The sequence below is a fragment of the Syngnathoides biaculeatus genome, chromosome 6 (genome assembly GCF_019802595.1).
Source record: "Syngnathoides biaculeatus isolate LvHL_M chromosome 6, ASM1980259v1, whole genome shotgun sequence".
NCBI lineage: Eukaryota > Metazoa > Chordata > Actinopteri > Syngnathiformes > Syngnathidae > Syngnathoides > Syngnathoides biaculeatus.
In genome coordinates, this window is record NC_084645.1 from 2855468 (window position 1) to 2880131 (window position 24664).

The following is a 24664-nucleotide window of genomic DNA, read 5'->3' on the forward strand; positions in this document are numbered from 1 at the left end:
TAATACTCCAAACAGATTAATCTGCACTATAATGATATATTTTCCACATTCATAATTATTATGATTAATTCTGAAGGTATAACTGAAAAACACGGTGAAGTTACTTCTTTGCAAGTGCCTGCACAGTTTTGACATTCAACTGTGCAACAACAATTAACCATATTGACACCAAAAAAGCTAAACCTATTCCAATTAAATTCTATGTTATTATGTTTCACAATGTACAATTATAAGGATGTCAAAGGATGTTATGTTTCAAGTAAAATACTACTCAAGGCAATGTTTTTTCCTGACTGGAAATTGAAGCCGAATTAACATATTAAATGGGAATGTGAGTAGTCTACTTTTATTCCATCTCATTGGTACAATCCCTCCTTCCTGAAGATAGCTGGGATAGGCTCAGGCACTCCTGCGACCCTTGTGAGGATAAGGGGCTCCTATAATGGATGGACGATTCTAATATAAATTTTTATTTTGAAGGTGGCTTTCACCGCAAGTTGGCGACTTATTAGCGTAATGCCAAGAATTAACAAAAGAAGGGGCAGCTTGCTTCTCGCAGTGTTGTGACATTGCAGGGGTGAATCTATTTCTTCACATATCTGTATGGTCGTGTCACTTCCCTATATGTCAAGGTAAATTAAACCGTTTAACTCACTGCGTTGCTCCGATTGAAAAGGATTAGGTCGATGTTGAACCCGGAACTTGTTCGATTCGTTACTTCTCTTGACAGATAGCAAAACGAAAAGGTATGCATTGATTTAAACAAAACGTTGTGCTCGATCTCAGTCAAGGTCTCCCATTGAAGAGGAACTTCCTCCAAGGTTTGTATTTCAGGGATCCTGGTTGTACTGTTTTCAAGTACCATTTTCCACCATTTCCTTCTTTTTAATGAATGAATGCCTTAACATTTTCCAAATGACTTTGACTGGAAGTTAAAAAAAAAAAAAAACGAGAGCGAGAGGCTGAGACGGATCACATTGTTATGTATGGAAACTGACAAATTGATGTCTTGTAAGTATCAAATGCTCACGCAAGATTTTAAAACGTATCCAGTTACTATTGGATAATGCTATATACTCAAGCAATGATTGTTATAGACAGTTGTCCAATGACTTCATGCTGATCTGCCTCACTGCCGCCATGTTTGACGTCGACTAGACACCTTGTGGTTCTTATTGTGTATTAGAAGATACATTTCATAGGCAATGTCAAAAAATGGTAAATGTGCTGTGTTTTGCTGCAGCAATACAGATGGGAGGGAGAAAATCTCGTTTCATCATTTACATTAACGAGAGGGGACAATTTCTTATCAAGGTATATCGGTGGTATTAATTTATGATGAGATTATTGCAAAATACATTTAATCATAAAAAAGTGATGTTATATAGCCTCTAAGCAAACCTAAATTGATTTGTAAAAAATACCAAAAACAAATATGTGTCAATTATTGAGAACATTTATTGCGAAGATCTCTGAACCACAAAATTAAACCTGAGAACTGTACGGTGCAAATAGTGAAAGCAAACACAAAAAAACATAGCTGATACCGAATCATTGATCAAAATATGTATTAGTGATATATTTTTTTTAATGCAGGCTTCTTTTCCTTGTCCTGTTAGGGATTGGCACAGCGTGTCATCCTTTTCCGAAGTAAGCCTATATCCTTCATCCTTTCCCGCATATCTTCCCTCTATGAACCTTCTCTAAAGTCTTCCTCTCGCTCTCTTGCCTTGGAACTTCATCCTCATCATCCTTCTACCAATATACTTACTATGTTTCCTCTGGATATGTCAAAGCATCAAAGTGCTCTCGCAAACTTTGTCTCCAAAGCATCGAGCTTGGGGTCTCCGTCTAATGTCGCTCAATTCAACCTGGTCACTCAGACAGCAACATCTTGATTTCCGCCACTTCCATCTCTGTTTTCTGTTGTCTCTTCAGTGCCACTGTCTCTAATTCATACTTTGTGGCTGGCTCACCACTGTATATTAAATGTTGCCCTTCATCCTAGCAGAGACTGTTCTGTCACATAAAACACCTGATACCTGCCAGATGCTCAAACCTGCTTGGACTTGTTTCTTCATTTCCTTACCACACTCTTCATTGCTCTGGAGTGTTGACCATAAGTATTTTTTATTTTTGAAAGGATATTACCTGCAATACTTGACGGCAACAGACAACCAACGGGGTTTACAGAGAGGAAGACGCTAAGTGTCATGCAAAAGACCAGACTGTAGCACTGAAGAGACAACAGGAAGCAGAAATGGAGGTGGCAGAAATGAAGATGTTGAGGTTCTCACTAGGAGTGAGCAGGTTGGATAGGATTCAAAATGAGCTCATTAGAGGGATAGCCAAAGTTGAATGCCTTGGAGACAAGGTTCGAGATAGCAGACATCGATGGTTTGGACATGTCCAGAACCGAGAGAGAGAGTATATTGGTAGAAGAGTCCTGAGGATGGTGCTACCAGGCAAAAGAGTGAGAGGAAGACCAAAGAGAAGGTTGATGGATGTTGTGAGGGAAGACATGAGGGCAGTTGGTGTTAGAGGGGAAGATGCAGGAGATAGACTTAGATCAGGGGTGTCAAACTCAAATTCACAGAGGGCAAAAATTTTAAATTGAACAAAGCCGCGGGCCAAGGTTGGAACAAATTCCACATTTGAATATGAAACCAAACAAGTGTGTAATACCAGCTGGCCAGCTCTAATATTAATTTTAAATTACCTCGTGGGCCATAATATTTGGCAATTGAGTATCCCTCGACATCCAAGTGGTCACCACCATCGCGTCATCTGTCCTTGACGTCATCGTCACTTCCGTCGTTGAAAACACGCAGTGCCCGCTACTATGGAAGCCAAAAAACAGACATATTTGGATTTTTCCAACGCCCCTTCTGACACGGAAGCTCTTTTCGAAAAGGACAATACCACACAACCGAGTGAAGTTACCGGGGCAATATTACACTATTGTTTCGAGCCCTCAGGGCAATATTAAACTATTGTTTCAAGCCATATTCAGATGATATGCCATCACGGCCAAACCGCATCCCGTCCGATCCACTTCCACGGCGGAGATGAGCCATCGTGGCTCATCGCAGCCGGCCGGTGCAGCTTATGACGGAGCCGAGCGGTGCCGCTTTATGTTCAAGGTCGAGCCGGCGTGCTTCATGCTCGCACATGACTGAGTAACGCATTCTCGCCTGGGTTCTTCAGAGCCGCCCCCGTCGCAAAGCCCTACGCGCAGCCTTCGCGGAAGATGTGACTGCCGAACGCAGCGCCTCAGCCGCTGTAGCTGAGTTTCGGCCCACCGTGCTATATAAGGAGGGGGTGGAGCCGAGCTAAGTTGCAGGCTGAGTGGACGCGCACATCGACACATTTCATACGCGGATCTTTTGTTACGTAATGAGAGAGACTGATTACGTGGTCCGCCCCAAACTATTGTTTTTTTTAGTAGCTGTATGCGCACATCAACACATTTCATACGCCGATCTTTTGCTACGTTATGAGAGAGACCGATGACGTGGTCCGCCCCAAACTTTTTTTTATTTTTTATTTTTTTAGTAGTTGTATACACACCTACCTGTTATTTGGAACCCACGAAGCTCTCGTCCTCTGCACTCGTGCAATCCATTTTTCACAACGAACAGGGTCTCTTTCAAACTTATGAAGGGTAATTCCATTCTCCCGAGTGTTCAACAAATGTCCAGCAATGCAATGAGCTGACATTTTGGCTAACACGAAGGAACAACGAGCTACCTTCGCGGAGGTAAAACTAATGGAAACAAACGAGTCCACGAGGGGGCGCTACTGTCCTTTACGTCACTTCCTGCTTCTTCTCGACAACAAATTCCTGTGATGATTTTCATGGCGGGAGTTACAAAAAGCTGTATACATCAAAATCATGTTTTGTGGTGGGGAAAAAAACACATGGGACCATATTGGCTGTGGGTTTTTCATTAATAATATATCAAAAATCATTCGTTTGACGACACTTGAGCTTTAAGGTAAATAATGCATCTGTCTCTGTCTAGGGAGGAAACCATACCGTAGCTTGCAAATATTCCCCTCTATCCTCAGTCTAGCCCCACTATCTTTCCCATAACTGTGTGGCTAATCAATTTTATTCCTCTACAGTTTTCACAGCTGTCCACATCGCCTTTGTTCTGAAAAATGGTCTGTAGCATGCTTTTCCCCATTCCTCAGGTATATCATCACCCACTAGATTTCTGTTGAACAAGTTTGTCAAAAACTTTTCATCCTCTTGAGTGCCCTTCTAACTTCCACTTGACTAATCATTAGCACTTTCTGGTCCACCACACTTGCCTCTTCTACTCTTCTTTCTCTCTATTTTTTCCTTTATCATCTCCTCAAAGTATTCTTTCCATCTACACAATTTCTCTTCCTGTCTGCACCAAGGTAAAATCAGAATTAGAATCAGATTGAATGGCGAACTATGGAACAACACAAGGAATTTGGCAGTTGGTGTAACCCTATGGGGTCACAAGACAGTACAATCTGTAGGCCGGTCCCAAGCCTGGATAAATGTTGAGGGTTGTGTCAGGGAGGACAACTGGCTAAAAACTTTGCCAAACAAATATGAGCGTTCATCTAAAGAATACCATACTGGATCGGTCGTGGCCCGGGTGAACAACGCTCACCCCTGGCACCGTTAATCTGCAGGGCGTTGGTGGAAATTCAGCTACTATCGGTTGAAGACATGGAAAAGGGGGAAAGCAAATTCATTGGCAGAAGAAGAAGAGGAATCCACAGACCCTACAACTGAGTGTGGGACTATGACGGGAAAAGCTGAATTGTTGGTTGACATGATGATTCGGGAAAAGGTTCATATTTTGTGCATCCAAGAGAACAGGTGGAAAGGTAGTAAGGCTAGACGTTTAGGTTTAGGGTTTAAATTATTTTACCATGGAGTAGGTGTGAAGAAAACTGGAGTAGGGGTTATTTTAAAGAAAGAGCTGGCTAAGAATTTCTTGAAGGTGAAAACTGTACCAGATCGAGTGATGAAGTTAAAATTTTAAATTGAGGATTTTATGTATAATGTGATTAGAGGCTATACTCCACAAGTAGGATGTGACCTGGAGTTGAAAGAGAAATTCTGGAAGGAACTAGATGAAATCGTTCTGAGCATACCAGACAGAGAGAGAGTTGTGATTGGTGCAGATTGTACTGGACATGTTGGTGAACGAAACGGGGGCGATGAAGTCATAGGTAAGTACGGCATCCAGGAAAGGAACTTTGAGGGACAGAGAGTGGTGGACTTTGCAAAAAGGATGGACTTGGGAGTGGTGAACACCTTTTTCCAGAAGGGGCAGGAACATAGAGTGACATAAAAAAAGGGAGGTAGAAGCACGCAGGTGGATTACATTTTGTGCAAACGATGTAATCTGAAGGAAGTTCCTGACTGTAAGGTAGTGGGAGAGGCGACTGTAGGATGGAGGCATGCACAAGAAAGGAGAGGAATAAAGATTATTCAAAGTAAAACCAAATATATGTGTGTGTGAATGAGAGGAGTGGAGGGGAAACAGTTGGGTTCCAGGGAAAAAGAGATAGCGAGGGTGGACGACTTCAAATACATGGGGTCAACAATCCAGAGCAATGGTGAGTGTGGTAAGGAAGTAAAGAAACGTGTTAAAGTGGGTTGGAACAGCTGGCAGAAGATGTTCGGTGTGTTTTGTGACAGACGATTCTCTGTGAGAATGAAGGGCAAAAGTTCATAAAACCAGTGATGGATTTGAGACGGTGGCCCTGAAGAGACGACAGGAAGCAGAGCGAGAGGTGGCAGAAATGAAGATGAGGATCTTTCTAAGAGTGAGCAGGTTGGATAGGACGAGAAATTAGCTCATTAGAGGGACAGTGAAAATTGGATGTTTTGGAGACAAGGTTCAAGAGAGCAGAATTTGATGGTTTGGTCATCTCCAGAAGCGAGAGAGTGAGTATATTGGAAGAAGGGATGTAGCCCCCAGTCGAAAGAGCAAGAGGAATACCAAAGAGAAGGTTGATGATTTTGTGAGGGAAGACATGAAGGGAGTTGCAGTTAGAGTGGAAGATGCAGGAAGATAGGCTTACATGGAAAAAGATTATGCACTGTGACGACCCCAAATGGGACAAGTCGAAAGAAGTTGGTGCCACACTCTGAGGACATTCATGTTGAATACTGAAAGGAATCAGAGACATTCAATTAATAGGAAACTATTTTTTTATGAGTCACAGTTGCGCAATGATGCAGTCTTCCAGCATTTAGAGCATATAGTGTGTCAACGCCTCACATTATATTAAGATTCGAGATAGAGCCCTTTCCCCTTTGTGATTCACCATGATAGACCAGTGTAATGACAATTGTGCAAAGGGTGTAGTTTAAAGTGATGAATCGTGTGATCGTCTTCACTATATACAGTAATACCTTGTTTTTTGCAGTTAATTCGTACCAAACCCACCCGTGAAATATGAAAAACCGTGAAGCCGGGGTAAATGGCTTTTTGTTTTTCTTTTTTGCTTCTTAGCTCCTTATCGTCCTGCTGTGGATGCCGCATTATACCCTATCAAGGCAGCTTCCCACTACAGTACTGTACTAATGTATGCAGGTGTTTTATTTATTTATTGCTTCTTGGTCCAGGTCGTTCCGCCGGGGATAGCGCATTAGTACGTAGTGATATGGCTTTTGGGGGGTGGGGATCCACAATGCACTGAAGCCCCAATAGGTGATCCGCGAAGAAGAGGGATTAATTTGTTACTAATACTGATTGGACCAGTCGAGTTTGAGGGTGTGTCCCAACAAAAGTGCAAGGCAGAAAATAGGTCCGCTGATCATGAATTTAATGACTTAATTGGAAGGGGTGAAAAACTTCGTTTGAATGCCTGCTAGTTTTGATATGCATTGATCGGGAGCGGGTCACTGGGGCCCCCTCTGAAGCCAGGCCTGGAGGTGGGGCTCGAAGGTAAGCACCTGGTAGCCAGGCCTGCACCCATGGAGCTCAGCCGGGCACAGCCCAAAAGTGTAACATGGGTCCCCGTTCCCCTAGGCTCACCACCTGTGAGAGGGACTATAGGGGTCGGGTGCAATGTGAGGTGGATAGTGGCCAAAAGCGGGGACCTTGGCGATCCGATCCCTGCCTACAGAAACTAGCTGTAGCGACATGGATTGTCACCTCTTTGGCAGGGAAGAAGCCCGAGTTGGTGCGTGAGGTCGAGAAGTTCCGACTAGATCATCTGACTCGCTTCTACGGACCGCTTGGACTCTGGCACCACTCCTCTCTAGAGGGGTTGGACTCTATTCCACTCTGGAGTTGCCCACGGTGAGAGACGCCAAGCAGGTGTGGGTAGACTTACTTACTCCCCCTGCGGACTCCATAATTCTGCTGGGGTCTTCAATCCCCATGTGGGCATTGACAGTGAGACCTGCAAGGGAGTGATTGGGGAGAACAGCCCCCCCGATCAGAACTCAAGTGGTCTTCTGTTACTGTAATTCTGTGCTCATCACGGATTGTCCATAACGAACACCATGTTCAGGCATAAGGGTGTCCACATGCCACCAGGACACCCTAGATCGCAGTTCGATGATTGACTTTGTGGTCGTGTCATCTGACTTGCGATCGCATGTCTTGGACACTCGGGTGAAGAGAGGTGCGGAGCTGCCAACTGATCACCACCAGGTGGTGAGTTGGCTCCGATGGTGGGGGAAGATGCCAGTCCGAAGTGGCAGCCTCAAACGTCTTGTGAGGTTCTGCTGGCAGATTCCCCTCATTCCATTCAGAAGGAATTTCAACTCCCACTTCCAAAAGAACTTTGCTCACGTCCCAGAGGAGGCGGGGGACATTGACTGCGCTCGCAAATCTGTACCGTCGAGCATGAAAAATCACGCGCATAAAATTTGTTACAAGTAGAAAAAAATAGATATTGAAAAACGTCGCTTATTTTGTGTACTCTTGACATTGATTTATGTGTTTATTTCGTAAACGTTAACTAAACAAGCTTGCTCCAAAATAACCAGTATTCACCCAGAAACAGGAAATGCAAGTTAATCGTACTTAGCATGGATGGAAGTTAGGCCGAAAGCGCATGTTAAGAGCTGCTTCACGTACTGCGAGCGTATTTACGTCGATCAACATAATGTCAAAGGAAATTCAGTTACACCAGGGGTGCTCATTGCGTCGATCGCGAGGCAGTGTGACGGCGTACACCAAAAAAAAAAAAAAAGACGTAAGACTATCATCCACCTCGTCGCTTGATTCAGGTGTGGCCAATACGTCGAGGCATGGGCAGCCGAGGCATAGAGTGTGTCCGGTTTTGGTGGCCTCAGCATCGCATCTCTTCCCTTAACAGATGACTCGGTTCTGTTGGCTTTATCAAGCCGTGATCTCCAACTCTCGCTGGAGCTGGTCACTGCCGAGTGTGAAGCGGGTGGGATAAGAATCAGCACCTCCAAATTTGAGACCATGGTCCTCAGTCGGAAAAGGGTGGTGTTCCCTCTCTGGTTCAGGGATGAGATCAAGTATCTGGGGGGGGGTCTTGTTCACAAGTGGGGGATGAATGGAGAGGGAGATTGTCAGATGGATCGCTGCAGCGACTGCAGTGATGCGTACTTTGTATCAGTCCATTGTTAAATTAACGTGAGAACATTTTAAACAGATTTCGTTCAATAAAATCGTTATTTGTGAAAATTACCAACTTAGACTGTGGACTACATTATCAACTTCTGTGTGTTGTGATGCAATAATAAACAAGCCTTGTACACACAAAATAGTTGTCGCGGTTGTCGGGTTGTTGCTTACCTATTTACACAGCGTTGGCATAATTTTAAAACAAGTTAAAACTTTGTATATACATTCAGGATATTGAAACCTTTACTATTTATCAGTTTAGGAGTAAATAAACAAAACAACAACTTCACAAATGCTTACCAGTCTTTGTTTCCAAAAGGAGGCATGTCTTCTTCCCTGCGTCTGACTACTCGCTCAGCACCTTCATCACCAGCTATTTCGTTTGTATTGGAACATGTGTGCTGTCTAACTGGCTCAAATTGATAACCTTTAATTCCTTTATAAAGCTTGTATTTTTCACTGTCTTCGTGGGACCCTTCAGAATCATGTTCATCGCTCAAATTATAGGAAAATTCATCGGCGTTCTTACAATGGGGTCCATGGCCGACATGAAGTTTAAGTTCTGACGTCACGTCCCTTTTCGGGTTTTTCCCGCTCTGTTTTTGTGTTTTTCCGGCCAATCCAGGATTGTGCGATCAATTTTTGACCATAATCTAAAAATAAAAACTTTGCCTTACTTACGGATTTCAGATTCAAATTCAGCATAAAAAACAGTATAATATAAGCAAAAGGTGCATTGAAGACTTTACATACCCTTTAAGGAGCTCAGCGCTTAGTACAAAAATGGAGTTTGTTAGGGCTCTTGCTAACTAGTCTTGTATGGCTAAGTCGACTGTGTTGCCAAGGAGTGACTAGCATTACAAAGCAAAGGGCCACAGGTAATAGAAGAAATGGAGAAGTGACTGGAGAATTCTGCAGAACCCTGAGGTTGTGTGTGTGTGTGTGTGTGTGTGTGTGTGTGTGTTTATATATATATATATTATATATATATATTATATATATATATATATATATATACACAGAGAGAGAGCTAAGACAAGCCTGAGGATTGTAGAGAGTGAACTCAAACCAACCAAGATTGTCTTTCTCGCGAGGGACAGATGGAAGACACCATGTGTGAGTGCGCTTCTCAGACTGCCAGAGTGGTAGTCCCTGTCTGCTCTTTTTTTTATTGCATTCTTAGGTCAAAGGGTTACGTGGTTACACCGTGAAAATGCTGACAGATGGCTACACCAACAGCACATAAACACAAAGGTACATGTTTCTTCAAGGCTGCAAGAGTGTCCTGGTAAACCCACAAGAGAAAAACCATGGCATTTGGGGGTATCCTCTTGCGGTAGAAGGGCGTTATCTCCTCCCATCGTTGAGGAGTATCTGCTTAAGATCAGAAGGGAAACATGGTGAGACCAGGATGGAGACAACGCTTCCTAGTGTTCAGGAGTATCAGCTTGAGGTCGGCAGGGGGGGCATCGCCTCCCAGGTGTCACTGGGTCACACTTCAAGATACGCACGCAGCTCACAAAGAGAATGATTCAGACTAAGACTAACAGAAACAAACGCATGATAAAACAATCCTTACAGCAACTATAGAAGTAATCATATACTTTTATCATGATAACTAAAATAGTAATAAATTCCTTTTGTTCCTTGTTTAATCATTCTGGAATACAAAATGTGTAGAATCTGAAATATATTAAAAGATAACCTAACCATTCATTTTATATTTGTTAATATTTTGCAGGTAAATTTCGCAAGCTAGAGACTTGGGTCAGAATTACTCACCGTCGCGCCATAACATCATGTCAGAACAATGGAGTTTAATTCATTTGCTGCTTTTTTCACATTCAAAAGGAGGCACCCTTCATCTCTCCTTGCCTTGTGTTGTATTTCATCAAAGGGTAAGAAAACGTGGAATAACGTTAGGAGATTAGACTTTACAAAGCGGTCCCCTATCACACATGAATTACGGGGTCCACCTTGGAAGAGATGTTCAGCAATTTTGAGCTCTAACGTTTTTTACTTGGCCATACATGAACTGATAAAATAGGTGTGAGTAGTTCAGAGTACATGTTTCTAAATCAATTCTTCTGTATCATATTCTTGCAGAATTAGGCATCTTTTCCTGACTTCCTGGGTCTGGCCCCACTATGGCCCGATGTTCTTCAGTACTTCATCTGTCTCACTTGGGTTTGAGACTTTGTGCACCTCTTTCCACTCATTTTCCATCAAATTCACATATATTTGTTGCAAACACTTACTCCACCAACATCAAGGTACGTTCCTACTTTAAGTACATTAAGCAAAAGATTCTATCTCCTCCCAGTCCTCCGTTCAATCACGTGTGTCAGGTAGGGGACCCAGTGCTGCGATCAAGAGCTGTAGCAGTTGACCCTGCAGCTATTAAAGGGCCTGAGGTCCAGAAGGTAATAAACACTATGGTCAAAGTCATGCGTAAATTTGAGTGTGTTGGATTAGTGCTCCTCAGATTGGGGTGCCACTTCGAATCCTGGCCTAGAGTATCCTCAGAAGATGTTGGCTGAGCATTCATCTATATCTAGGAAAGTTCATGGACTCACCATTCAACCACTGAGAATATTTGTCAACCCAGAGCTAAGAGTGTTAGATTGGCAGACAGTGCTTTTTCAAGAGGCCTGTGAGAGCATCTCTGGCTTTTCTGCTACAGTTCCACGTTACCTATCTGTGGAAGTATCTGGTACAGCATTCAAGTTCTAAATGAGTTAAATTTTGTAGTAAGAATAATCTAGTGAATCTGAGAAACATTTTTTTGTATATCCCCCCAGGTCTGAATGAAAAAGGAGAAGATATAACTTGGCAAAGCAGTGGTTGGCCAGCTCGAATCATGCAGCATGAGATGGACCACTTGGATGGGGTACTTTACATTGACCACATGGACAGCAAGACCTTCATCAATGTCAACTGGCTAACATACAATGAATAAAACAGAGACCCAATCAAGCAAAAAAGTGTTTTGAGTCTTATCTCTGATGTAAACAAATATTGGATACAAGCATAAAACAAGGGCCTTTTCTCCAAAACGTAACTACTACTCCTTATTCCTTGGACTGAAGAGTAAGCCTTGAAACGAGTCATTATTGAATTTGGGGGTGGCTCTACAGGGGTGCTCAATGCATCGATCGCCGAAGCAGTTTTGGTCAATTGCGTGATGGCGTGCAAAAAAAAAAGAGCCCATCATCAATCTAGTTGCTTGATTCAGGTGTGGCCAATACGTCAATCATGCGTACATAAAGGCGCATTCTAGCAAGCTGGCGTCCTATATATTTATTATTATTATTTATTAACTATTTACCGTCTCTTGCTTTCTCCAGTCACGGTCACCCTAACCCACCCCCAATGGTAGATCGTGAGAGGCTGGCAACTTGAAAAGTACATCTTGGGGTAAAAATCTAGACCCCAATGTTCTATTTTCTTACAAACATTAGTTTGATTTTAAACTGCATTACAGTTTTTGTGTTTTATTGAGAAAAAAATAATGCTTTACATTTCATAAAACAAAGAATGGCTGGAATGGAAAGAAGAGCTTGCATTACCCAATTTAGTACAGTGAATACTCTGTTCTTGAACAAATTGGTTTTCGAATGAAAATTTCGAGATGCATCTGTTTTCGGATGAAAATCCAATGATCGAATGCCCCCGAAAAAAAAAAAAACTGAAGTAACATAACGCGCGCGACCCAACCAGCTGACCCACGACGCGCTTTGTTATTGTGAATTGGATAGCCCCGAAAAAACCTGGAAATGACACGCGCGGCCCAAACAGCTGACACACGACGCGCTTTATTGTCTATAATGCAGTCTCTGTATGCAGACATGTCCCTGTAGCTACACTGTTTACTGTTTTTTTTTATTATTATTATTACTGTTGATGACTATTCACCCCCAATCATGGCTCCAAAGATGTGACACAAGATAAGTTCTTTGGGAAAAGAACTTCCATGGGGCAAGTCACTCCCACCGAAGATATTTGATAGTTTTGCATTGATTTTTGTTTTTTTCTTGTGAACTTTAATAATACACTGTTCCTTTAGCATTTCTGCATTCTGTTTCAAAGATTTTAACTTGAGTTACGAGTTGTTTTTGTTTGTTTCTTTTTGTAAAAACGTTTTTTTTTTTTTTGCTTTTTTTCCCGTCATTATTAAAGTTGTCATTATTAAATTGCTTTTTAAAGTTATTTTGCACTTTTGTTCATAAATGTAAATGTAATAAAAAATGTTTACAAGGCTGGGGGCCCAGTCGCTTCAGATACGGCAATGCACTCCAAGCCTTGCCTACTCTGCTAATAAAGAATACATTTTAAGCAAAAAATAAATACATTTCTTAAAATATTTCATTATATAAAGTATGTTGTATATATATGTAGATAGTAGTTTCTACGATGCAGTTTATTATCAGAAAAAGTGAAAAAAATTACTTTAAAAGCCTATTTTTTTAGGCATGGAACACATTTCTTTTTCCATTAATTGTATTGGGAAATATCGATTCGGATTGCGAACAAATCACTTCTCGAACCACCTTCTGGAACCGATTGTAACCGAGAACTGATTGTGGTTGAGAATTTTATATCTGTTTGGCATAAAATTAGCTGTCCAGTCTAATTTATTTGAGAGCACACAGAGGTGAAGGTGGGATTGCATCAGGGATCAGCTCTGAGCCCCTTCCTGTTTGCTGTGGTAATGGATAGGCTGACAGATGAGGATAGACTGGAATCCCCTTGGACCATGATCTTCGCAGATTGATGTTGTGATATGCAGTGAAAGCAGAGAGCAGGTGGAGGAACAATTAGAAAGATGGAGGCATGCACCGGAAAAGAGAGGAATGACGATTAGCTGAAGCAAAACGGAATATATATGCATGAATGAGAGGGGTGGAGGGGGAAGAGTCAGGCTACAAGGAGAAGAGATACCAAGGGTGGACAACTTCAAATATTTAGGGTCAACAATCCAGAGCAATGGTGAGTGTGGTAAGCAAGTGAAGAAACGGGTCCAAGCAGGTTGGAACAGCTGGCGAAAGGTGTCTGGTGTGTTATGTGACAGAAGAGTTTCTGCTAGGATGAAGGATAACGTTTGTAAAACAGTGGTGAGGCCAGCCATGATGTACGGATTCAAGACTGTGGCACTAAAGAAACAACAGGAAGCAGAACTGGAGGCGGAAGAAATGAAGATGTTGAGGTTCTCGCTCAGAGTGAGCAGGTTGGATAGGATTAGAAATGAGCTGATTAGAGGGACAGCCAAAGTTGGATGTTTTGGAGACAAGGTTCGAGGGAGCAGACTTCGATGGTTTGGACATGACGATAGGCGAGAGAGCGAGTATATTGTAGGTATATATAGTATATAGAAGGGTGCTGAGGATGGAAGTGCCAGGCAAAAGAGCTAGAGGAAGCCCAAAGAAAAGATTGATGGAGTAGTGAGGGAAGACATGAGGACAGTGGGTGTTAGAGAGGAAGATGTAAGAGAAAGGGTTAGATGGAAAAAGAAGACACACTGTGGCGACCCCTAATGGGACAAGATATAACTTGGCAAAGCAGTGGTTGGCCAGCTCGAATCATGCAGCATGAGATGGACCACTTGGATGGGGTACTTTACATTGACCACATGGACAGCAAGACCTTCATCAATGTCAACTGGCTAACATACAATGAATAAAACAGAGACCCAATCAAGCAAAAAAGTAGAGTGAAGACTTTACATACCCTTTAAGGAGCTCAGCGCTTAGTACAAAAATGGAGTTTGTTAGGGCTCTTGCTAACTAGTCTTGTATGGCTAAGTCGACTGTGTTGCCAAGGAGTGACTAGCATTACAAAGCAAAGGGCCACAGGTAATAGAAGAAATGGAGAAGTGACTGGAGAATTCTGCAGAACCCTGAGGTTGTGTGTGTGTGTGTTTTTTATTTATATATATATATATATATATACACACAGAGAGAGAGAGCTAAGACAAGCCTGAGGATTGTAGAGAGTGAACTCAAACCAACCAAGATTGTCTTTCTCGCGAGGGACAGATGGAAGACACCATGTGTGAGTGCGCTTCTCAGACTGCCAAAGTGGTAGTCCCTGTCTGCTCTTTTTTTTATTGCATTCTTAGGTCAAAGGGTTACGTGGTTACACCGTGAAAATGCTGACAGATGGCTACACCAACAGCACATAAACACAAAGGTACATGTTTCTTCAAGGCTGCAAGAGTGTCCTGGTAAACCCACAAGAGAAAAACCATGGCATTTGGGGTATCCTCTTGCGGTAGAAGGGCGTTATCTCCTCCCATCGTTGAGGAGTATCTGCTTAAGATCAGAAGGGAAACATGGTGAGACCAGGATGGAGACAACGCTTCCTAGTGTTCAGGAGTATCAGCTTGAGGTCGGCAGGGGGGGCATCGCCTCCCAGGTGTCACTGGGTCACACTTCAAGATACGCACGCAGCTCACAAAGAGAATGATTCAGACTAAGACTAACAGAAACAAACGCATGATAAAACAATCCTTACAGCAACTATAGAAGTAATCATATACTTTTATCATGATAACTAAAATAGTAATAAATTCCTTTTGTTCCTTGTTTAATCATTCTGGAATACAAAATGTGTAGAATCTGAAATATATTAAAAGATAACCTAACCATTCATTTTATATTTGTTAATATTTTGCAGGTAAATTTCGCAAGCTAGAGACTTGGGTCAGAATTACTCACCGTCGCGCCATAACATCATGTCAGAACAATGGAGTTTAATTCATTTGCTGCTTTTTTCACATTCAAAAGGAGGCACCCTTCATCTCTCCTTGCCTTGTGTTGTATTTCATCAAAGGGTAAGAAAACGTGGAATAACGTTAGGAGATTAGACTTTACAAAGCGGTCCCCTATCACACATGAATTACGGGGTCCACCTTGGAAGAGATGTTCAGCAATTTTGAGCTCTAACGTTTTTTACTTGGCCATACATGAACTGATAAAATAGGTGTGAGTAGTTCAGAGTACATGTTTCTAAATCAATTCTTCTGTATCATATTCTTGCAGAATTAGGCATCTTTTCCTGACTTCCTGGGTCTGGCCCCACTATGGCCCGATGTTCTTCAGTACTTCATCTGTCTCACTTGGGTTTGAGACTTTGTGCACCTCTTTCCACTCATTTTCCATCAAATTCACATATATTTGTTGCAAACACTTACTCCACCAACATCAAGGTACGTTCCTACTTTAAGTACATTAAGCAAAAGATTCTATCTCCTCCCAGTCCTCCGTTCAATCACGTGTGTCAGGTAGGGGACCCAGTGCTGCGATCAAGAGCTGTAGCAGTTGACCCTGCAGCTATTAAAGGGCCTGAGGTCCAGAAGGTAATAAACACTATGGTCAAAGTCATGCGTAAATTTGAGTGTGTTGGAATTAGTGCTCCTCAGATTGGGGTGCCACTTCGAATCCTGGCCCTAGAGTATCCTCAGAAGATGTTGGCTGAGCATTCATCTATATCTAGGAAAGTTCATGGACTCACCATTCAACCACTGAGAATATTTGTCAACCCAGAGCTAAGAGTGTTAGATTGGCAGACAGTGCTTTTTCAAGAGGCCTGTGAGAGCATCTCTGGCTTTTCTGCTACAGTTCCACGTTACCTATCTGTGGAAGTATCTGGTACAGCATTCAAGTTCTAAATGAGTTAAATTTTGTAGTAAGAATAATCTAATGGGACAAGCCGAAAGGAAAAGAAGTAGAGACAACAGGGCAATTGGTGAAGTTCATTAATGCAGGCCTATGAGTGCAATCTGTAGGCCAATCCCAAACCCAGATAAATGCAGAGGGTTGTGCCAGGAAGGGCATCCAGTTTAAAACTCTGCCAAACAAATATGAGCCTAAGACACGAGGACAGTTAGTGTTAGAGAGGATGATGCAGGAGAAAGGTTTACATGGAAAAAGATGGCACGCTGTGGCGACCCTCAACAGCACAACCCGGAAGGAAATGAAGATGAAGAAGAATCAGTGAAGAAAATAAGTAATTGAACTCCCTGCAATATTGTAAGTTCTCCCACTTAGAAATCATGGAGGGGTCTGAAATTTTCATCATAGGTGCATGTCGCCTGTGAGAGAGATAATCTAAGAAGAAAAATCCAGAAATCACAATGTATGATTTTTTAACGATTTGTGTGATACAGCTGCAAATAAGTATTTGAACACCTGAGAAAACCAGACTAATGCTAGTCCCACAACAGGATGTTTTCCTGTAGTGACACCACATGAAAGGAGGCGTTTTTCAGACATGGGAAACTAGGTCAAAGTTAGCGGACTTTAATTCATAAACGCCTATATTTTTGGGTAAAAACATCAAAACGTTTATGCATTTTATGATACAGTTGAACATAGCGTGGTGCTGATGATCCGTTCAGCGGTTTTGATTGTCCGTTGCAGTCTGAGTTTGTCCTTCTTTGTGGCGGCCCCAAACCAGACTGTGATGGAGGTACACAGTACTGATTGGATGACCACTGTGTAGAACTGTCTCAGCAGCTCTTGTGACAGGCCATGCTTCCTCAGAAGCTGCAAGAGTCCATCCTTTGCTGAGTTTTTTGAGGATGCAGTTGATGATCCTCCCCCCACTTCAGGTCCTCTGAGACTGTAATTCCCAACAATTTGAAGGTCTCGGCGGTTGACACAAGACAGTTGGACAGTGTCAGGGGCAGCTGGGGTGAAGGATGCCTCCTGAAGTCCACAATCTACAGTCTTTAGAGTGTTCAACGCCAGGTTGTGTTGACCACACGAAAGCTCCATTCTCACCACTTCCCGTCGATACACAGACTCGTCGCCGTCTTTGATGAGGCCAATGACCGTGGTGTCATCTGCGAACTTCAGGAGTTTGACAGTCGGATGACACAAGGTACAGTCGTTCGTGTAGAGCGAGAAGAGCAGAGGGGAGAGGACACAACCTTGGGATGCCCCTGTGCTTATAGTGCGCATGGACATGGTGTCAGGAAGTTGTAGATCCACCGGGAGATGGCGGGCGAGACGGCGAGCTGGAAAAGTTTGGAGGAAAGGAGATCAGGGATGATTGTGTTAAATGCAGAGCTGAAGTCCACGAACAGGATCCTCGCATAGGTACCCTCACTGTCAAGATGTTCAAGAATGAAGTGCAGACCCATGTTGTTCATCCGCAGACCTGTTAGCTCGACAGGCAAACTGCAGTGGGTCCAGTTGGGGACCTGTGACGGTCTTGAGGTGGTCCAGCACAAGGCATTCAGAGGACTTCATTCAAGGCAACAGGCCTGCAGTCATTAAGACCGGAGACTGCTGCTTTTTTGGGGACCGGTATAATGCTGGAGAGTTTGAAGCAGGTTGGTACTTCACACAGTTGTAGAGACCTGTTGAATATCTTTGTTAATACAGGAGCAAGTTGGTCTGTGCAGACTTTGATTCAGGGTGGGGACACAAGGTCTGGGCCCGGCACTTTGTTGATCTTTTGACGTTTGAAGATCTGTCTAACGTCACTTTTATGGTTGTTAAACGGTGGGAAGGTGGTGCGGCTTGGTGGATGTGTGGTGTGGAAGTGTCTATTTAAAATCTGATCTCAAATCTTCAAATCCCCAACAATTAGAGGAACAAGAGACAAGGTGCAGACAGACTCATTTGCTTCATCCAAACAAATCAAAGCTAATGACAAATGGAATATGTGAGCACTTTAAATGTCCTGCATCTCTTCCTACCTCATTGGAGGCATCAATACCTCCCAATTTCCCCTCTATGACTAAGAGTATTAAACAATCTGCTGTAGATGTTGGCTCCCCCTCTCCTAGCCTGAATGCAATTTTAGGTCTGATGGAAAGGATGAAGACTATTGTCCATGTTGCAGTCCAGCCAGTGAACTGTCCTTGTTCACTCCTTGGGAAAGCAGGAAGTGGCTCCTTCTCTGATGGTCCAGGCGCCATCTGCTGAGTGTGGGCAACACATCCCGTTCGCGAAGAGAATTCTGGAGCAAGGATAATACTTTGGCTTTGCAGCAAATGCATGATAAATATATTTACAATAATTGTAACATTTCCCTCCCGTTTATTATGTATTTACACAAATTCTTATATCATCTAGAAACCTCTACCAATTTCCAGTTACAGAAACATTTTTTATGAAAACAAGTACATCTACACTCAGAGAAAAAGCTTTTTACCCCTAATCTGGATCTGGAAACAAGTTAGACAGGTTTACCCATGCAAACAACACAACCCTTTGCTGAAGCCTTTGCTGCTTGTTTTATCATAAGAAGCCAATTATTAGTTTGTCCGGGAATGCCTGTTGCAATTTGAAACAAATTTTCTACATCTGATTTAGTGTTTAAATAGGCAATCACTCCCTTTCACTTCAAAACAGTTTCAATGGCAGGTTGTTGTAGTTTGGGACCTGCACAAATATACACAGAGAATTGAGAATTTTTGGAAGACACGTAAGCCCAAAGAATCCTTATCTATTCGCAGTTCTATTCGCAGGCATACACACACTTGTAAGCCAACTCTCATGCCCTGATTATTGTCACAAGAATCTGGTTTTACGTTTACAGATCTACCGTGTCATTAATTTTAATGAACTCAAATTCAGTTGTTTGTATGTAGTTATCCAATTTCTTTTCTGGGCCCTTGGGTAGTTCCCACAAGTACCACTGGAACAATTATTAGCAATTACAATAACGGATAGCATTGCCATGTAACACCCAACAGCTGTTTTTAAGCATTTAGTCATTGCCATTTCCTATTGATTCTTAAATCAAGGTAGTTTTTAAGGCCTTCTAAACAATGTTGCATACAGTGTTAGCCCTGTGTGCTTGTGATATTTATATACAGCTTTAATATTTCCAAACCATTATTGCTGTATATTTTTCAGAAATACCATATCTAGGAATGATATCTTTGCAAAGTGCCTTTGCCACAGTCAATGCATCTGGATGTTTGGTTGGGAAGAATACTATCCATTTTGAAAAGGCATCTATGATGACCAAACCTTTTTTCTTCACTTTGGTTGAAAGTGTAAGGAATGTCAAATTTCTAACGCAAATTATCTTAGAGACAAAAATATATGTTCAACTGTACCATAAAATACATAAACCTTTCGATGTTTTTACCAAAAAATATAGGCATTCATGAAATAATGTCCGCTAACTTTGACCTAGTTTCCCATGTCTGAAAAACGCCTCCTTTCGTGTGGCTGACCTCTGTCATCACTACAGGTAAACATCCTGTTGCGGGACTAGCATTAGCCTGGAGCCTTTCATATTTACGCCGAAAAAAACCTATTCGTTTCGAGAATTCCGCGCTCAGCAGTCTGTCATGTCAGTGAACATTTCACCCTGGATTCTTTTACTGGTGGACTCATGTCTGAGATGGTTTTTAAAAATCTGTTAAAACCTGGATCAGTGCCTACCATACAGGCAGTTTCAACACCTAAACTGATTGCTGTTGCTAAAGTTACAAACTTTGATCGGCCGCTGAACCGGACACGCTTCGACAAGCTCAGCAACCCCCAGAAAGTACCAAAACTGCGAGGAGCTTTTGTTAAAAGAAACGTTGCGTAGGTTTGTATTTTTTATCCTGAAAACTTTTAACACTGTTTGCATGGTTGAATGATAGAAGCACGTCATTCTTAGTGAAAAATGTTTTAACGCAACCGAAGCTCCCGGAAGACTGGACGACGACAGCCAAGGTGATCAGAGAGACAGGCAGGAGAGTACTTGGTGTGTCATCTGGTAGGAAAGGGGAGAAGGAGACTTGGTGGTGGAACCCCAAAATACAGGGAGTCATACAAGGAAAGAGATTAGCGAAGAAGAAGTGGGATACTGAGAGGACTGAGGAGAGGCGAAAGGAGTACATCGAGATGCGACGTAGGGCAAAGGTAGAGGTGGCAAAGGCTAAACAAGAGGCATATGAAGACATGTACACCAGGTTGGACACGAAAGAAGGAGAAAAGGATCTCTACAGGTTGGCCAGACAGAGGGATAGAGATGGGAAGGATGTGCAGCAGGTCAGGGTGATTAAGGATAGAGATGGAAATGTGTTGACTGGTGCCGGTAGTGTACTAAATAGATGGAAAGAATACTTTGAGAAGTTGATGAATGAAGAAAATGAGAGAGAAGGAAGAGTTGAAGAGGCAAGAGTGAAGGACCAGGAAGTGGAAATGATTACTAAGGGGGAAGACAGAAAGGCACTACAAAGGATGAAAACTGGAAAGGCAGTTGGTCCTGATGACATACCGGTAGAGGTATGGAAGCAATTTGGAGAGATGGCTGTGGAGTTTTTGACCAACTTATTCAACAGAATACTAGCGGGCGAAAAGATGCCTGAAGAATGGAGGAAAAGTGTTCTAGTTCCCATTTTTAAGAACAAAGGGGATGTTCAGAGCTGTGGGAACTATAGAGGAATAAAGTTGATGAGCCACACAATAAAGTTATGGGAAAGAGTAGTGGAGGCTAGACTCAGGACAGAAGTAAGTATCTGCGAGCAACAGTATGGTTTCATGCCTAGAAAGAGTACCACAGATGCATTATTTGCCTTGAGGATGCTCGTGGAAAAATACAGAGAAGGTCAGAAGGAGCTACATTGTGTCTTTGTGGATCTAGAGAAAGCCTATGACAGAGTACCAAGAGAGGAACTGTGGTACTGCATGCGTAAGTCTGGTGTGGCAGAGAAGTATGTTAAAATAGTACAGGACATGTATGATGGCAGCAGAACAATGTTGAGGTGTGCCTTAGGTGTGACAGAGGAATTTAAGGTGGAGGTGGGACTGCATCAGGGATCAGCTCTGAGCCCCTTCCTGTTTGCAGTGGTAATGGATAGGCTGACAGATGAGGTTAGACTGGAATCCCCTTGGACCATGATGTTCGCAGATGATATTGTCATATGCAGTGAAAGCAGGGAGCACGCAGAGGAACAATTGGAAAGATGGAGACATGCACTGGAAAGGAGAGGAATGAAGATTAGCCGAAGTAAAACAGAATATATGTGCGTGAATGAGAAAAGTAGAGGGGGAAGAGTGAGGCTACAGGGAGAAGAGATAGCGAGGGTGGACGACTTTAAATACTTGGGGTCAACAATACAGAGCAATGGAGAGTGTGGTCAGGAAGTGAAGAAACGGGTCCAAGCAGGTTGGAACAGCTGGCGAAAGGTGTCTGGTGTGTTATGTGACAGAAGAGTGTCTGCTAGGATGAAGGGCAAAGTTTACAAAACAGTGGTGAGGCCGGCCATGATGTACGGATTAGAGACAGTGGCACTGAAGAAACAACAGGAAGCTGAACTGGAGGTGGCAGAAATGAAGATGTTGAGGTTCTCGCTCGGAGTGACCAGGTTGGATAGGATTAGAAATGAGCTCATTCGAGGGACAGCCAAAGCTGGATGTTTTGGAGACAAGATTCGAGAGAGCAGACTTCGATGGTTTGGACATGTTCAGAGGCGAGAGAGTGAGTATATTGGTAGAAGGATGCTGAGGATGGAGCTCCCAGGCAAAAGAGCGAGAGGAAGACCAAAGAGAAGGTTTATGGATGTGGTGAGGGAAGACATGAGGGCAGTTGGGGTTAGAGAGGAAGATGCAGGAGATAGGCTAAGATGGCAAAAGATGACATGCTGTGGCGACCCCTAACGGGACAAGCCGAAAGGAAAAGAAGAAGAAGAATTTGACCATTCTCAACTAGAAAAACAGGATAATAATGTGTACAAATGGCAGCATGGCGGAGCAGCTGGAAACCATTGTCCTTACAGTGCTGAGGACCCATGCTCACTCCCAGCCTTCCCTGTGTGGCGTTTGCATGTTCTCTCCATGCCTGTGTAACATACAAGAGAAACGAGAGTTGGTTATATTGTTTTTTTTTTATCAATTTCACCAAAATTCCTCACATTGTGTTTTGGATTGTCTTCACTATTGTAATTTAATGTCCAATCTGACATGTTTATTTATTTTGGCATTATACTTGATATTTTCTTTATTTGGAAAGTCATCGCTTTTATTTTGAAAACGATTTTTTTGAATGATGTAAGTCAAGTCTCATCAGTCGGCCATTAATATGATTGCGAGAAGTGCCCCTTTGGATGGCATGAAGCTCACACTCTTTATTTCATTTCATATGATGCAGGAATAAAACACCAGTCAGACAGCAACCTCTGTCCAGCGTCCCTCTGTGTCCAGTCTCCCTCTATGCACCAGAACACAACGCAGTGTAGCCAGGGTGTCCCCGTACCTCATTTTCCACTCACATACACGCTGACCCACATTCTTCCATGCAACACAATTTTAGTGAGGACCTCAGCTCTCTAGACATGGGAAATCTAATATCTCAATTAGCGCATCAAATCGGCGAGAGCGTTGAAAACCAGATACAAAAGAAGGCAAGTAATCAGAGTGGCAGAAGTGCCTCTACACCAATGTAAATGTAGGAGAGGGTCATCCTGAGTTAAATCTGAAATGGCTGAAGCTTGTCACGCAGGCAGATGTCAAAGAGCCACTGCACTTCAGGGGTGACGGGATGGACAAATACACAGTACATGAATGGGAGGAAGTTATGGATATTTATCTGAAGAAAAGGGGCATTCCACCCCATGAACACTCTCAAAAGACTGGAGGAGAGAATGCAGACAACATAAGCCAAGTCGCAATGCCCCACCCCACTACAACCAGTCCCAACCTAGAGTAGAACAAGATACAGCACTTTTAAACTAAATGGCTCACACCTAGGAGGGGATGTGTGGGCACTAAAGACATAACCCTCAAATGTGGTGAAGATGGAAAGGAGGTGTACTCAAATGTGTGCAAAGCAATGCCTGATGACTGTACAGTAATTGTCCAAAACATTCACAGAGTCAAAGTCTTTGGTGAATTACTCCATGCACCAGTGACTGTAAATGGATTTGTCCAGCTGCAAGGACTACTTGACTCTGGATCAATGGTGTGTACAATAAGTGAGGTGGCAGAACGAAGACTCTTATCTGAAAATATTCTGACACAACAGCAAGAAATGACACAGCGCATTGTCCTTGTCGGCTGTGGAGGAGTGCAGGTGAGCCCCAAGTGCATGCATGATATGGAGCTGGGATTGTTTGGGATCAAGTGTATGGTGCCCGCCCTAGTGGTCGCTGGTCATCGTTAGGCACCAACCTGTTGAAGTATGTGGTCCGTCAGATGAAAAATTATGACACTTACTGGAAACCTCTCTCATGCAATGGACAGGAGTCGGTCGAGTGTGAACAGTTCTTGGCTGTGATGGCTGGCCTCACAAGGTGGAAAGGGGAGGGCGTACCAGGCATAGTGAGCACAGTCAAGTTGACTCAGGCAGTCACATTACAACCTCAAAAGCAGTATCTGTTGTGGGGCAGGTTACCAGGTAATGTCCCTATGTCACCTGGCAGTACAGTGATGGTGGACCCCATTTCGTCAAAGTGTGCCCCTTGAGGCATTATAGTCGGCAGAGTGATCACAAATTTGTGGGGTGATGGTTGGACTCCTATTAGAGTGACAAATATCACAGAGAAGCCCCTCACGCTAAAAAGAATTTGCAAGCTACCAGATGTCTCTCCTTACATGGCAGCTGTCAACTTCACATTGTTTCAAAACTTCACAGGGCAGAGGGAGGAGGATTTACCTCTGAGAGACTCACTTGACTCCAAGGTAGATTCCAGGTCACTCACAATAGATGATCATGACTCTCAAGCCAGTGTTCAATAGATGATCATAATGACTCTCAAGCCAGTGTTCAGAACATGAGTGGGGCAGAACATGATGACATCTTAACTGAGACAGCAGGTGGTAATCAAGCACCAGCACAAAATTCCCTTTGTGTCCAGTCTCCCTCTATGCACCAGAACACATCGCAGTGTAGCCAGGGTGTGTGGACTGGCCTGGCTACACCTGCGTGGGTTTTCTTCAGCCACTCCAGTTTCCTCCCACATCCCAAAAACATGCAACATTAATTGGACTCTCTAAATTGCTCCTAGGTTTGATCGTGAGTGCAGCTGTTTGTCTCAATGTGCCTGCCTCTTGCCCGTTGACAGCTGGGATAGGCTCGAGCACTCTTGTGACCCTTGTGAG

At 43.1% G+C, this 24664-nt stretch overlaps 2 protein-coding genes across 2 annotated transcripts; both read left to right on the plus strand.

Annotated features, from left to right (window-relative positions):
• Positions 1-373: 373 nt before the first annotated feature.
• pdf (peptide deformylase, mitochondrial) lies at positions 374-13899 on the plus strand. Its single transcript, XM_061822793.1, is given in 6 exon segments — positions 374-632; positions 10461-10507; positions 10716-11078; positions 11081-11116; positions 11119-11322; positions 11411-13899. Coding segments are annotated over 4 exon segments (720 nt in total). The 5' UTR covers positions 374-632; positions 10461-10507; positions 10716-10756; the 3' UTR covers positions 11569-13899.
• Positions 13900-14972: 1073 nt separating this feature from the next.
• Positions 14973-16314, plus strand: LOC133502087 (peptide deformylase, mitochondrial-like). The gene is made up of 2 exons (XM_061822488.1): positions 14973-15441; positions 15650-16314. The coding sequence occupies exon 2, from the start codon at positions 15691-15693 to the stop codon at positions 16276-16278; it is 588 nt and encodes a 195-aa protein (XP_061678472.1). The 5' UTR covers positions 14973-15441; positions 15650-15690; the 3' UTR covers positions 16279-16314.
• The last annotated feature ends 8350 nt before the right edge of the window (positions 16315-24664 follow it).